The following is a 12,191-nucleotide window of genomic DNA, read 5'->3' as shown; positions in this document are numbered from 1 at the left end:
AGTTGTGTATCTCACACATCTATGTGCTTATCACTCAAGCATTTAAACTACTCAAGCAATCAGTATCTATTGTTTTTAATATTAATGGGTTATGTACATAAAGAGATGTTAGTATTGAAAAAGTATGATCTTGACAGCCTTAGTTTTACACAGATTAGGTGACACATGGTGTTCTTACCTGAACAACCCCAAAGATATTGTTGAACTGGAATTCAAATTTAGAAAAATCAGGATAAAAGGTGGAAAAAGTTAAAATAAATTAACTAAATATAAAGCAAATCATGCAAACAATGAGAGTCTAGTTTATGTAACATATTTATGTGTATGGCTTGAATAAGGCAAATATTAAAAACATATCTAGACCTAAAGCATAGTGTTTGTCGTGTCAAAGCATTGGTTTTGATTGTAAGAGAATACACAACCTGATCAAATACATACACTGAATGCTTTGGAATCTTATGGATAAGCATCTACCAAATCTTAAATGTAATTCAAACACATTTGATCCTGCAATGTCTTCAACAGGAATGTGCACATGTGTTTGTCAGCATTGACCAACCAATTGTTGGCATACACTGGGTTAAATATGAGAATGTGTAACTCAAGAGTCTGACAGAATTAAACAAGCGTGAAATGAAAAAGACTGATTCCCTGCAGCAAAATATGCATAAACTAAATAAAGTTTCACCACAGAAGGTCATTGAGAGCAGATGCTCTATCAATCCTGAGTAGGATTCTGAGCGTCAGGTGATTACCTACCTCTGCTTTTAGCTGCTTCCTTCAGGCTAGTCATGACATGTGAGGGAATGCTTTCCAGGACAAATCTGCCCTCCAGTCCAGGATAAAGTGATCTAGTAAGAAAAATGAAAAATGTAACACTTATAAATGAATATAAAATGCAGTTACATACTTAAGAGGACGCATGAACCATGATAAATTAGAGATTATATAAATTCACAATGTGTCTTTTTTATTATTATTTTTAACATTTTTAAAACTCAGTCTCTTGGGTTATTTCGCCTGTCAAGTAATTATATCTTCACTTCAGAATATAATGATTTTTTACTATTATAATCAAACTTCCTGCAGATTGTAGCCATGCTTAAATGCTTAAAGGGACAGTTCACCCAAAAATAAAATATAAACATTCTTTCTTTCTTCTGCAGAACACAAAAGACGACATTTTGGTAACCAAACAACACTCACCCCTATTGACTTCTATTGTATGGACACAAAAAGACATTTCTCAAAATGCTTTTGTTTTCCACAGAAGTACTGTAAAAGTCATTTATAGGGATGCACCGATACCGATTTGTCTGTGGCAATTTTCTAAGAACAACACAATGAGACTAATGAACATATCAGCATCTTTATTTTTAACAACTTCAACTCATATTATGAAAAATTAAATCAATCTTATGTGCTTATCAAAAAATTCCAAAGCCAAAAATTCAAAGTGTCCAATAACCTCCAAAGGGCAAAACCAAGGACATAAGGGTGCAGATTGCCATGCGTGGGTCGTCATCATTGATTTTGAAATATTTCCACACAGCTAAGCATAAATGAAGCGTTAAGAGAGAGTGATTTACATGTTAAGTCAATGCAAAGACGCGATAGACCTACTTGCGGTGCGATTCACGCGAATGAGGCGGCGCAAATTGAGCGTTCGCGAGTTGAAAAACCTGAACTTTGTGATTATGACATAGCGAGTGGTGGCAGAAATCTGAAACAAAAATGAAGGACTGCGCCTCTGAATGATCTGATGGACCCAGACACGGCGGCGAACAAGTCTACGTCTATCTTCAGCCTTCCATAGCACATTATGCGCAGCTACCTGCTCAACAAAATCCATGTCCGCCATTTCGCAACAAGACTGGAGCCGCCTGCCAGAAGCCCCTCCCATGACGCGAATGAAGTGAATTCCACGCGCGAATGAAGCGAGTAAACTCAAAATGTTCAAGCGTCCAACTACACACGAATAGCGCGATTTAGGTGTGAACACTCTATGACATTATGTCTGCTACGGCAGGTGTCTCTGTGTGCACTGGATCGTTCTGTCAATTGGTATCGGGGAATTTTTACGAGTACGAGTACATGAGCTTGGTATCGGGCCCGATACCGATACTGGTGCATCCCTAGTCATTTACAACATGAACCACATGAGGGTGAATTAATGATGACAGATTTGTAATTTTTAATATCTTTCATTTTTCTTCTCAAGTTAGTGTTAAAATTAATGTTAGAATTTGAAGATATTTGACAAAACCTGTAAAAGTTCTCAATTTTGCCCACCCCTGTGAACAGTAACATAATATCATCAATGAACCATACCACCACCAATTACCAAGAATGTCAATGTAAATATTAAACTCCACACCTCGGGAACTCCTGTGATGCGATGTACACTGCATCTTTGTCATTCACAGAAGAGGAGAACACTGTAAATGTCTCATCCTGCAAAGGCAGAAGTTCCAGTCCAATTAGGTCATTGTAGCAAGCATCACTAAGAATAAACTCCAGCAGGAGAAGCTTTTCATCGGATGACCCTTTATGGCGAGATTTCCTCAAAGTCTGACGCACAAAAGCGGGGGTGACTCTCTTCAGGCTCCTCGGTTTGGTGACGAACATTGTAAGTACTGCATCGATGTAGGCTGGCACCTGGGCCAGCATCATCCCTGAGCTCTGGAGGTATTTAATAACTGTTTCTGTAGCGACCATGCTGGTGTCCAGCCCTGAGAACACTGCTTCATCCAACTGGACCCAGCTGGCGTTGTGTGAATAAATGACCTGCTGTCGGAGCAAGTCGTTGAAGAGCGGTTCCAGAATTGGTTTCCAGCGTGATCGTATTCTATTCGGATCAGGCCAGGCCCTGTAAATACCTCTGGGTGAAAGCGGGAAATCTTGGTCCTTCTTATTTTGGATTCGCTTGATTGTCTCCATGATCAGTGTGAAGTAAGCCCTTGGGATGACTGTGACTATTAGAAGCTCATTCCAAAGAGCAGCTGGGTCCCTCCACTGGTCCACCTCCCGCCATTTGATGCTCCTCCGGTTGTCCGTCAGTCCGAAAAAGCCGCTCACATGGACAGGTAATCCTGTCATACTTTCTTCTCCGAGGGGAAGCGGGAGGAAGCAGAAAGCACGCCCTGAGAAGCTGGAAGTTGCCCCCTTGTCTTCATCAATAAGGGTGAGGGGCAAGGCAATACCAATGGTTGGGATGAACTTGAGATCATCAGCGAGAGAATCCAGTTCACCGCACATGCCTCGCCCTCCCACACCATTACACACCAACCAGGTGGTCTTCTTGGTCTCCTTTGTAGTCTCATCCTGCAGTTCGATGGAGAGTTGGTAGGTGGCGCAGGTGACTGAACTGCTCAATACGCCATTGCTGAAGCTATCTATAGCCTGCCCGAGGGTCTTTAGAGAGTTGGGCCGCTCCATCTTATCTTCTTGGCTATTGCTTGCCGTGACCTGGAAGAGCATCCGCTCGGTTCCGTCTGATTCACGTACGTGCAGCGAGACCTTCTGGACACTCTTGAGGAAGAGCAACACAGTGTCTGCGTCCACTTTGAAGGATTCAAAAAGTTCCAGAACCTTCTCTTTGTTGTATATGTTGTGACTCAATTGAGATGGTTTCATTCGGAGTGGAAAACGAAAAAGGGTTCCTGGAAAATTGCCATCTTTAATGGTTTTCTCTGAGCTGCCGAGAAGTCCAAAATAAGGGGCAAACTGATCATTCAGCTCGATTATTTCCTTTATATCTGATTTCAAATTCCAGCACTGGCCAGACTCATGAACTCCAAACAACATCTGATGAGGGTCCAGCATCGCAATTTGATCCCCGCTGAATATGCTAGGAACATCTGCAAAAAGACGGCAACTTTTTAATAAAGCAAAACATAAATATGTCCTGCATTGAGACAATGAGAAAATAAAGTATTGATACTGAATTCTAAAATTAGTTCTGTGCGTTTACATTTATTAACCCACTGAGTTACTGGATTACTTTATTGATAGATTCAGACAGCCTCACTGTTTTGAGTACTATTAAAGACGGTAAAATGATGGATTTTCAGTATATAAAATTATGTTTAACTGAAGAATGGAAGTCATATACATCTGAGATGGCATGAGGGTGAGTAAATGTCTTTTGGTCTGTATTTTTCCGGTCAAGTCCATAATACATTTGAATGTATTCAGTAAAAGAAAATTATTGACGCTGTAGTAATCTCACCTGTAATGTGGTAGACTGAGTTAAATCCAATACCAAATCTCCCCACTTTAAGAGGGTCTTCTCTTTTTCTGCTTCGTGCTATCTCCTGAATACCGTTCCAGTCCACAGGCGTGAAGACGGCATCATTATAGACATACAGTGCTGTCCCTAAGAAAATATATATACATATATATATATATTTGTAACTTGCATAGCATTTATTAATCTTTGTTAATAATAATTAATGTCAATTCAATTATTCATGTTAGTAAATTTTGCATTAACTAATGTTAAAAGTGATTTGATTTTAAACATGTATAAGTAAATGGTGAAATTAACATGATCTAATATTAATAGATGTTGTAGAAGTATTGTTCATTTTTAGTTCATGTAAGTTAATGCATTAACTAATTCTTAACAAATACAACCTTATCTTAACATGTTACAGAACGTGTTTATTCCTAATTAAAATCTCTCAATGTTACAAGTTTATTTATTTTATTATTATTATAAATACAATTTAAGTATAACAATTAAGGGATATTTTGGTTCAATAGATAAGCATGTGGTATTTGTATTACCCTGGTACTGAGCCATATCATGTGACCACAGTGATTCCACTCCATACTCAGTCTCATCATATAGAAACTTAACCTCTGTGGCCCCAGCATCCTCTGCATTCTGAATCAGCTCCTACTCGACAGACACATCAGACATTGCTTCAGGTCAGATCCTTCACAACTAGCAGAATGTGTTTAGACACGTGTTTAGAGGATGAAGAACAATGCAATGCAAACGTGACCCAAATATACCGTAAACAGCGTTCTATAGTTTCTTTAGTTGACAAAAGTGCCTCTACATTTCTTTTTTCAATCCTGTAAGAAGTGACGCTAACTCCTAGCTTAGTGGCTCTTTTGAACACTTGATTCTGATCGTGTGCCAGTCGGCAGTCTGGTATTCCTCAACAATTAACACATATCTGGAGAGATATTGGACCGCTCATCTGGGCTACTTTACACTGGTTTTCCTTAAATGTTTAATGTAATAAAATAACAAGTAATTAAATATTTATAGCCCTAGAAAACCACTTCTGGGTGATATAAGATGCCTCTGCTCTGAATCTTACTGTCAGGATTGCAATGGCTGACTTCATGTCACTCCATACATCTGATGTCCAAACCATAACAACATACCAGGGCCATGTGCCGGGCCTATTTTAATATCTGAATAGAGGGAAATATTTCAATAACGTCACACCTGATAAGAACAATATGATAAGCCAATAACTTCTGAATTTCATCACCACCAACACTTACTTTAAGAATCTGTCCACCCTCTGGATATCTTCTCAGAATATCTTTTAGAAAATCAACCAGAGGTGGTGTAGTCTGACCAAACCTTCCTGCAAGAGAGCAAATAACAGTGCAAAGCAACATGGATCATACACATTTCTAGACTGAAACGGTACAGATCAGAGGTGGGGGACTCGAGTCACATGAATCACAATTTTCAGGACTCGCGACTTGCTTGATTAAAGTTAGAAAATGACTTGACTTGACTTTGACTTGAGAGCAAGTGACTTGAACTTTTAATATAAAGTAATGGAATTAGCAGTGTTGTAATGTAACGAAGTACAAATACTGTACTTAAGTAGAATTTTCACATATCTGTACTTTACTTCGTTATTTATTTTTCTGACAACTTTCACTTTTACTCCACTACATTTCCGAATTAAATCCTGTACTTTTACTCCGATACATTTCTCCTAACCATCTTCGTTACTCGTTACTTCAAATTAGAAGAAATGTATGTTGGTGACGTGACGTATTGCCTGTTCGAAGTCATGTCAACCGCCAAGCACGAAGAAGAAGTCCTGCTTGTCCGGGCGTGTCACATTATTGATGCCTTGCCATCGTGGAGCACCTGCTGTAGGTTCTGCCTCTAACGTTTCCACTGACGGGCATCCCGACTACAGTGGGGTACTTGGTGAACTTGGTGGTGGTGACGAAGATAATGTGACACACGCGTGGCCGTATTTGCAAGAAATATTTTCATACATTCGACAGAAAATTCATCCTACCGGATTACATGCCTGTTATTCGTACCGAGAGTCACTGAAATATTGGCATTCAAAAACTCCCCGTCCAACATGAAGAAGCACATCGTAGCTTAAATTAGGTAGGTTAAATACATTTTCATTCAATAAAGCCATAATGCCAACGTTATTTAACATGAATTAGTTATCATATAAGACTGTTCTGATATCTGGCTAACGTGATGGCCAGGCTAATGTGTGCTAGTTAACTTTTCTGATTAGCCAATGTGCAGATATTTAACAACACAAATGATTTTCCTGCGAAATAATTCCACACAAAACTCTAAAAGAGAGAATTAACATTTTGTCAGAACATTAAATGAAATTTAGTTTAATCGTCTATTTAGAATTGTGGCGGAGTCATGAAAAAAACATCCTGATTCTCAATGTATCCAGATACATGCAGCTATAGAATATGTGTAGGTTTATTTGTAATTTAATTTGTAATTTTTGTGTGTTTTAGATCTGATTCTCCAGGAGACAGACCATACCGATATGGAACAGACAGGTCATGGGGATGAAGAAGGGCAAATCAAAGCCGATGAAACTGGGCTGTTCGTATACCACAAAAAGCTGAAGAAATCCCCTCATTCCAGCCCTGCTGCCCAGCTCAACCGTTACCTGGACAATTGCAATGGCCAGAACTGCCTTTTGTTTTGGGGAATGAACAAGGAGGCAAAGCCTTCACTGTTCCAAATAGCAATGAGGGTATTAGCTGTGCCTGCCTCAAGCGCACCTGTCGAGCGTGTGTTCAGCCATGGAGGGATTATTATGCGGCCCCATCGTTCACAACTTATTTTCTGTAAATGCAACATGTTTTAGACCATTTAAATTAAATTGAATTGATTGTTTTACACATTTCAGACTGGATTTCTTTTGTGTAAGCAACACTTTTATTTTCAAATATTAATGTTACACAGATATGCTTATAATTCATATATAGCAATGTGAATAAGATACATAATGTATGTATATTAGTTCATCTTTTCTGTGCAAAAATAAACATGTATTGAAAAAATTGACCTGTTTATTTAGTACTGCGACTTGACTTGAAACTTATCAGGACTCGACTTGACTTGCTTAGGGTGAACCCTAGACTTGACTTGCTTGATTTATCTAAACTGTGACTTGAGATTTGACTCGAGACTTGATGGTTAAGACTTGAGACTTGCTTGGACTTGACCATATGTGACTTGTCCCCATCTCTGGTACAGATGAATAAAACGTTACACCTTTTCATACACGTAATAACCGACTGGTTTATTCTACAAGCACCCCAACACAAAGCAACTGGGAATGTTGCATATAATGTCTCACCTCCGCCTCTCGGGCCTCGTCCATGCAGTGTCATGATTATTTCATGGCTCCCGTGTGGCACCAAATTTCCAATCTCAACGGCATCGTGAACCTATCACAGGATGCAAAAAACAAATAATTAATAAACCTTGCAAGCCTGCGTCTGAAATTCACTGACAGTTGGCCCTGAATAAGATGACAGGCTGATAAATTAGTTTGTTCAATACAGTGTGTGTGCGTGCATTCAGGACATACTACAATGTTCATTGTGTTTTCAGTGTGAATTGCATGTTCGCTCAACTATGATTTAATAACAACTGCCACAAAAAGAATTGTTGCTATTGTTGTTATATACAGTATATCGCCATTTCTGGTTGATTAAAGGAGTGATAATACAGGTTCAGGACCATGCCAGCAGGAGCAGAGACTGCTGTCTTCAGCTGATGGATGTGGATTCAGTTTCTGCTTACACACTCTGGAGATGTGTCAGAGGTTGGCCGAAAGCAGTACTGTACGTGACAAATTAGACCACCGCATCTGAAGCTCATCCCTCTCATGTACCTTCAAAGTCTGATTTCAATACAAACTATGATTTTCCCAACAAATTCATATACTTTAAACATTCATTGGTGTAAAGAATATTGAGTAAAAACAATAAAAGGACATACAGCATAGTAAGCACATTTGGGGTAAACTTACCTATTTGAGAATATTGTTATGAAGTTAATATGGGGATGTTTTGATAGTTAACCTGTGTTTTGTGGCATTGCCCAGTGATGTCACAAACTACAATTAATCTCAAGGTAATCATATTTAAAATGATAATAATACATGCTTTATTAAATTATATAATGTGAATGATTGTATGAAATATATACAGTAAACTTCTTTTTAAATTTACAATAAATGTTGACCAGGAGTGGAAACATGTGTAGAAATCAAAAGTCACATAAATCACATAAAGAGGCACATTTGGTTGAAATTTAGACACATTTGGCACAAATATGCTGTGGCGTTAATGATTATTTGCTTAGAAACTCAACCTGCTTAAAGTTAAGCGAATAAAAATGAATATGGCTTTTGCTGAAATGCATTATTCATAAAGTTTATCTCCAATTATAAAGGAATGCCTTTGGATGATATTTGGCATAAACCAACTTGTCACAGCAAATATCACCAAAAGCTAAAAATTCCCAAACTTATGAGAGACGCTGGACACACGCCAAGATGACAGATAATACAAAGACAGATTGTTTAATAAGCAGATCAATCTGAAATAAGCACATAATGCTGGCACATGTCTAAGTGTACATTAACAGTCCAATCATTTGGCGTTGTACAGTATGGACGTCAGGGTGAGATCTGAGAGCTGGTCCCCTCAAGGCTATTTTCTGAATCTGACATACTTATACAAGAGCATAGAGCTCACACCTGCTCTCTTCACTCATAACCGCTTCCCCCTTCAAGCTAAGAAAGAAGCCTGACCTGAGAATGGAAAAGTGAAAACCTCATTGGGGTCAATTTATTCTGACTCCAAGCAGTGCATAATGCTGCAGCTTCCATTTACCATCTTGTTATTATTTCCAGATCAATATATTTATCTACACGGAATCCAAATGTTTCACCTCACTAATGGTTCAACAACCTTATTTACAAAAACAATACATCAAGGAGATGAAATAAATCATTTTAAAACCAGCGCGGATCTTGAAATAAAGCATTTTACAAATTAAAGAAACACATCCGGTTGACTGGTAGAAAGACTTTCAGAACAAATCTATCCTTGCCCACAGCATCAGCAAACAACACCCATAATCCATGAGGGTTTTGTTACCATGTAAAAAACTGTTTGGCCCTTCTAACTTTAGGGTTAATTCATAGGAAATAAAAATAAATGATACTTTCTAGAAATAAAGGGCCATTGTATACTATATATATTTGCATTCTACTCCTACTTTTGTTTTTAAATTATGTATGCAGTTCATATTGGTTTAAATCGTAGGCTATTAAAAGTGGCAATGCAAAACGAATCCTCAAACTAGACTAAGAAATATATTCTTTGGTCTAAATGTGACACTGATGTTTTAACAGTTTTTATGAGATTTAACCCATGAAATAACCTACTCAATCATCTTTATTTTCACAAACAAACTTTGATTTACAATTTTTACTACAAATAGTAAACTTTAGATGACAATTTTAAATACAGGAAATTGTATCAACAAGAAAACTCTGTGAAAATTGCTGAATATGCACAACGATACACTGGAAACTAATCTTTGTGTGAATTATAAATCTTTGTGATTATGATCACATGACGATGCTTGTGTTACGTAATGCTCTTCATATGTATAGAAATGTCAAACTAGGACGGACAACACATAGACTTGTTTCACGACGTCAATATCAACTGCAGTGTAACCTGAACAAAATCATAAACATCATTCATTTGAAAATTTGTGAAGCTCTTACCAGTTTCCCGTTATGAAACAGCTGTTGTTCAGACACAGGGTAGTCTGCTTCTTCGTAGATGAGGGTTTTGATGTCTCTGATTACTGTAGGTGGGGAAACCTGGAAGACCCTTTTGCCTAGATAGTCATGACAGACTATCACCCATGGCAACCTAAAATCACGCAGATATGTTAGACATCCGTCAAAACCTTCACATCTATACTTTCAGTGGTCCTTTTGATTTTCACGTTTTAAATGACAGAATCACACCAGCATCACTGAAGCGGTGTCTGTCCGATTCAACATGCAACTATTACAGTGCAAAGATTTCTCTCTACTCTTTCTCTTTCATTGTCCACTATGAAGCTTTTGATTTTTGTAGTGTTGACTGGATCCTGCCCCGTCATTGCCTCTGCAGCTAAAAATCAAATTACACCTGTTAGGAACTGTCTGATCTGATCAACAATCTATCTTCTAAGCCGGGGTTAAAGGCCTGCAGTCTGAGGCGTGTTTGTTTTACACACCAGGCAAAATGACATAAGTGCACCACACGAACACTAGCAGGGACACATCTCTAGTTTTAGATCTTGACCTGTTGTCATGCAACCAATGAAAGTCCACAGGGACATTGACTGGATCATATTCTTTGCGTTAGGGTGGGGCACTATATGGACCACGCACACTATCTAGTGACACACTCGTGTCTCTCAAAGGGAACACATCTGATTTGGTACATAATAGATGTCTCCTTGAATGTGTTCTTTTTCTCAATACATAGACCTGTGCCGTCATAAGAGACATCTACCAGTAATTACTTATTCGAGTCATTTTTTTAATGAACTTAAAAATAATTTATTCAAAACTTACCATGGGTCGTGATTTGTTGCCATTGCTTTTCATCCAAACTACGTTGATTTGCGTGCGCCGACATTCACTCGATCACTCCTCTGAATGAATCATTCTGTCATAACTCGTGCCGTTATCTTGTGGAGCAAAATCTAAAACCGGTTTAGTAAAACCCCTTTGGCTACAGACTCAGAGAATCATCCCATCCTGCGAGTTATAAGCGTTATGCGGCCGTGTTTTGCTCTTGGACCCGCCTCCTCCTGAGAGGGATCGATGCGGTTTAATTTATGCCTCGCTGCTTTAAGACAAATCCTTGTCCCAAAGATGTAGTATTACGGTGTTTTAATTCTGCAAAAAAAGAAAGCAGAAGAATGTCAGAAGGACAGCTACATCTATGTTGACACTCTCTAAAACGCAACGTTGGAAATAATGTCGCGGTAGGCTGCAGGGCTTTTGGGTGAACTTGAGAGAACGCGCTGCATGCTGGGAGATGTAGTGCTCTGACGGAGTTTACCGCTATGTAATGTTCTGCCACTAATTCAAAACATCAATATAAATATTTGACTGATGTTTGTCAGAATGAATTGATATAATCAAATATTAGGTCAATGTGCACCCTCGTAGTTTACACAATGTCCACTAGCCATAATGATTTGTGTAGTCACTGACACGAAAAGGTTGAAGTTAAATGATTATTTATAAGATTATTTATATAATACGAATACACAACTACAAACATAATCGTTGAAGGGATCGCGTGAGCAGGTGTCTGCGATAAAGGCCTTCGCGTGTAGTACGCACAGAATAATGTCGTCACAACACGACAAAATGAATGAAAAAAATAACATATGCCGTATATTTAGTTTGAACAGTTATGTTATGACGCAGCGTATTGGAATTATCGGATTACGTCACACAACCTATATTGCACCAATAATTGTTTTACTTTCTCGCAAAAGTCTGAAATCATGCAAACCTATTTAAAGTACAGCAATGACATTGAACGTAATCTATTCCAGAAATACTTCTGGTCTCACCGTGTAAATCCATTGCCGCAGTTCCTCAGGACAGTCCTACACGCTGATGGTTAAAGTGACTTCCCTTAGGTCCGCAGAATATAGCCTACACTACACTCTCTCGGGTTTCCGCTACGGTATCTGTTTTGTAGGGATGTTGTTTATGGCACAGCAGACTCGTGCAGTGCCTTACGTAAATGTAGATCTCTCAATATTCATTAACTCATGGCAGTCTTTTATTTACTAGTCACCGTTCCATCACTGCATCGTCTGTTTC

General features: G+C 38.5%; 1 protein-coding gene across 1 annotated transcript in view; it reads right to left on the bottom strand.

The window, feature by feature from the left end:
- sacs (sacsin molecular chaperone) overlaps positions 1 to 12,191 on the bottom strand; it is a 25,284-nt gene extending 13,093 nt beyond the window's left edge. Inside the window, exons 1-10 of the mRNA XM_079481339.1 lie at positions 11,936 to 12,191; positions 10,920 to 11,246; positions 10,074 to 10,224; positions 7,623 to 7,713; positions 5,527 to 5,612; positions 4,792 to 4,903; positions 4,232 to 4,378; positions 2,378 to 3,860; positions 760 to 851; positions 179 to 205 (exon numbers count right to left, since the gene is read on the bottom strand). Coding sequence (XP_079337465.1) covers positions 179 to 205; positions 760 to 851; positions 2,378 to 3,860; positions 4,232 to 4,378; positions 4,792 to 4,903; positions 5,527 to 5,612; positions 7,623 to 7,713; positions 10,074 to 10,224; positions 10,920 to 10,942 — 2,212 coding nt within the window. The 5' untranslated portion in view covers positions 10,943 to 11,246; positions 11,936 to 12,191. The remainder of the gene's footprint in view (positions 1 to 178; positions 206 to 759; positions 852 to 2,377; positions 3,861 to 4,231; positions 4,379 to 4,791; positions 4,904 to 5,526; positions 5,613 to 7,622; positions 7,714 to 10,073; positions 10,225 to 10,919; positions 11,247 to 11,935) is intronic.

Source organism: Barbatula barbatula (genome assembly GCF_947034865.1).
Source record: "Barbatula barbatula genome assembly, chromosome: 19".
Lineage (NCBI taxonomy): Eukaryota > Metazoa > Chordata > Actinopteri > Cypriniformes > Nemacheilidae > Barbatula > Barbatula barbatula.
The sequence above is the reverse complement of the archived record's forward strand: the minus strand, read 5'-3'. Positions and strand labels throughout refer to the sequence as shown.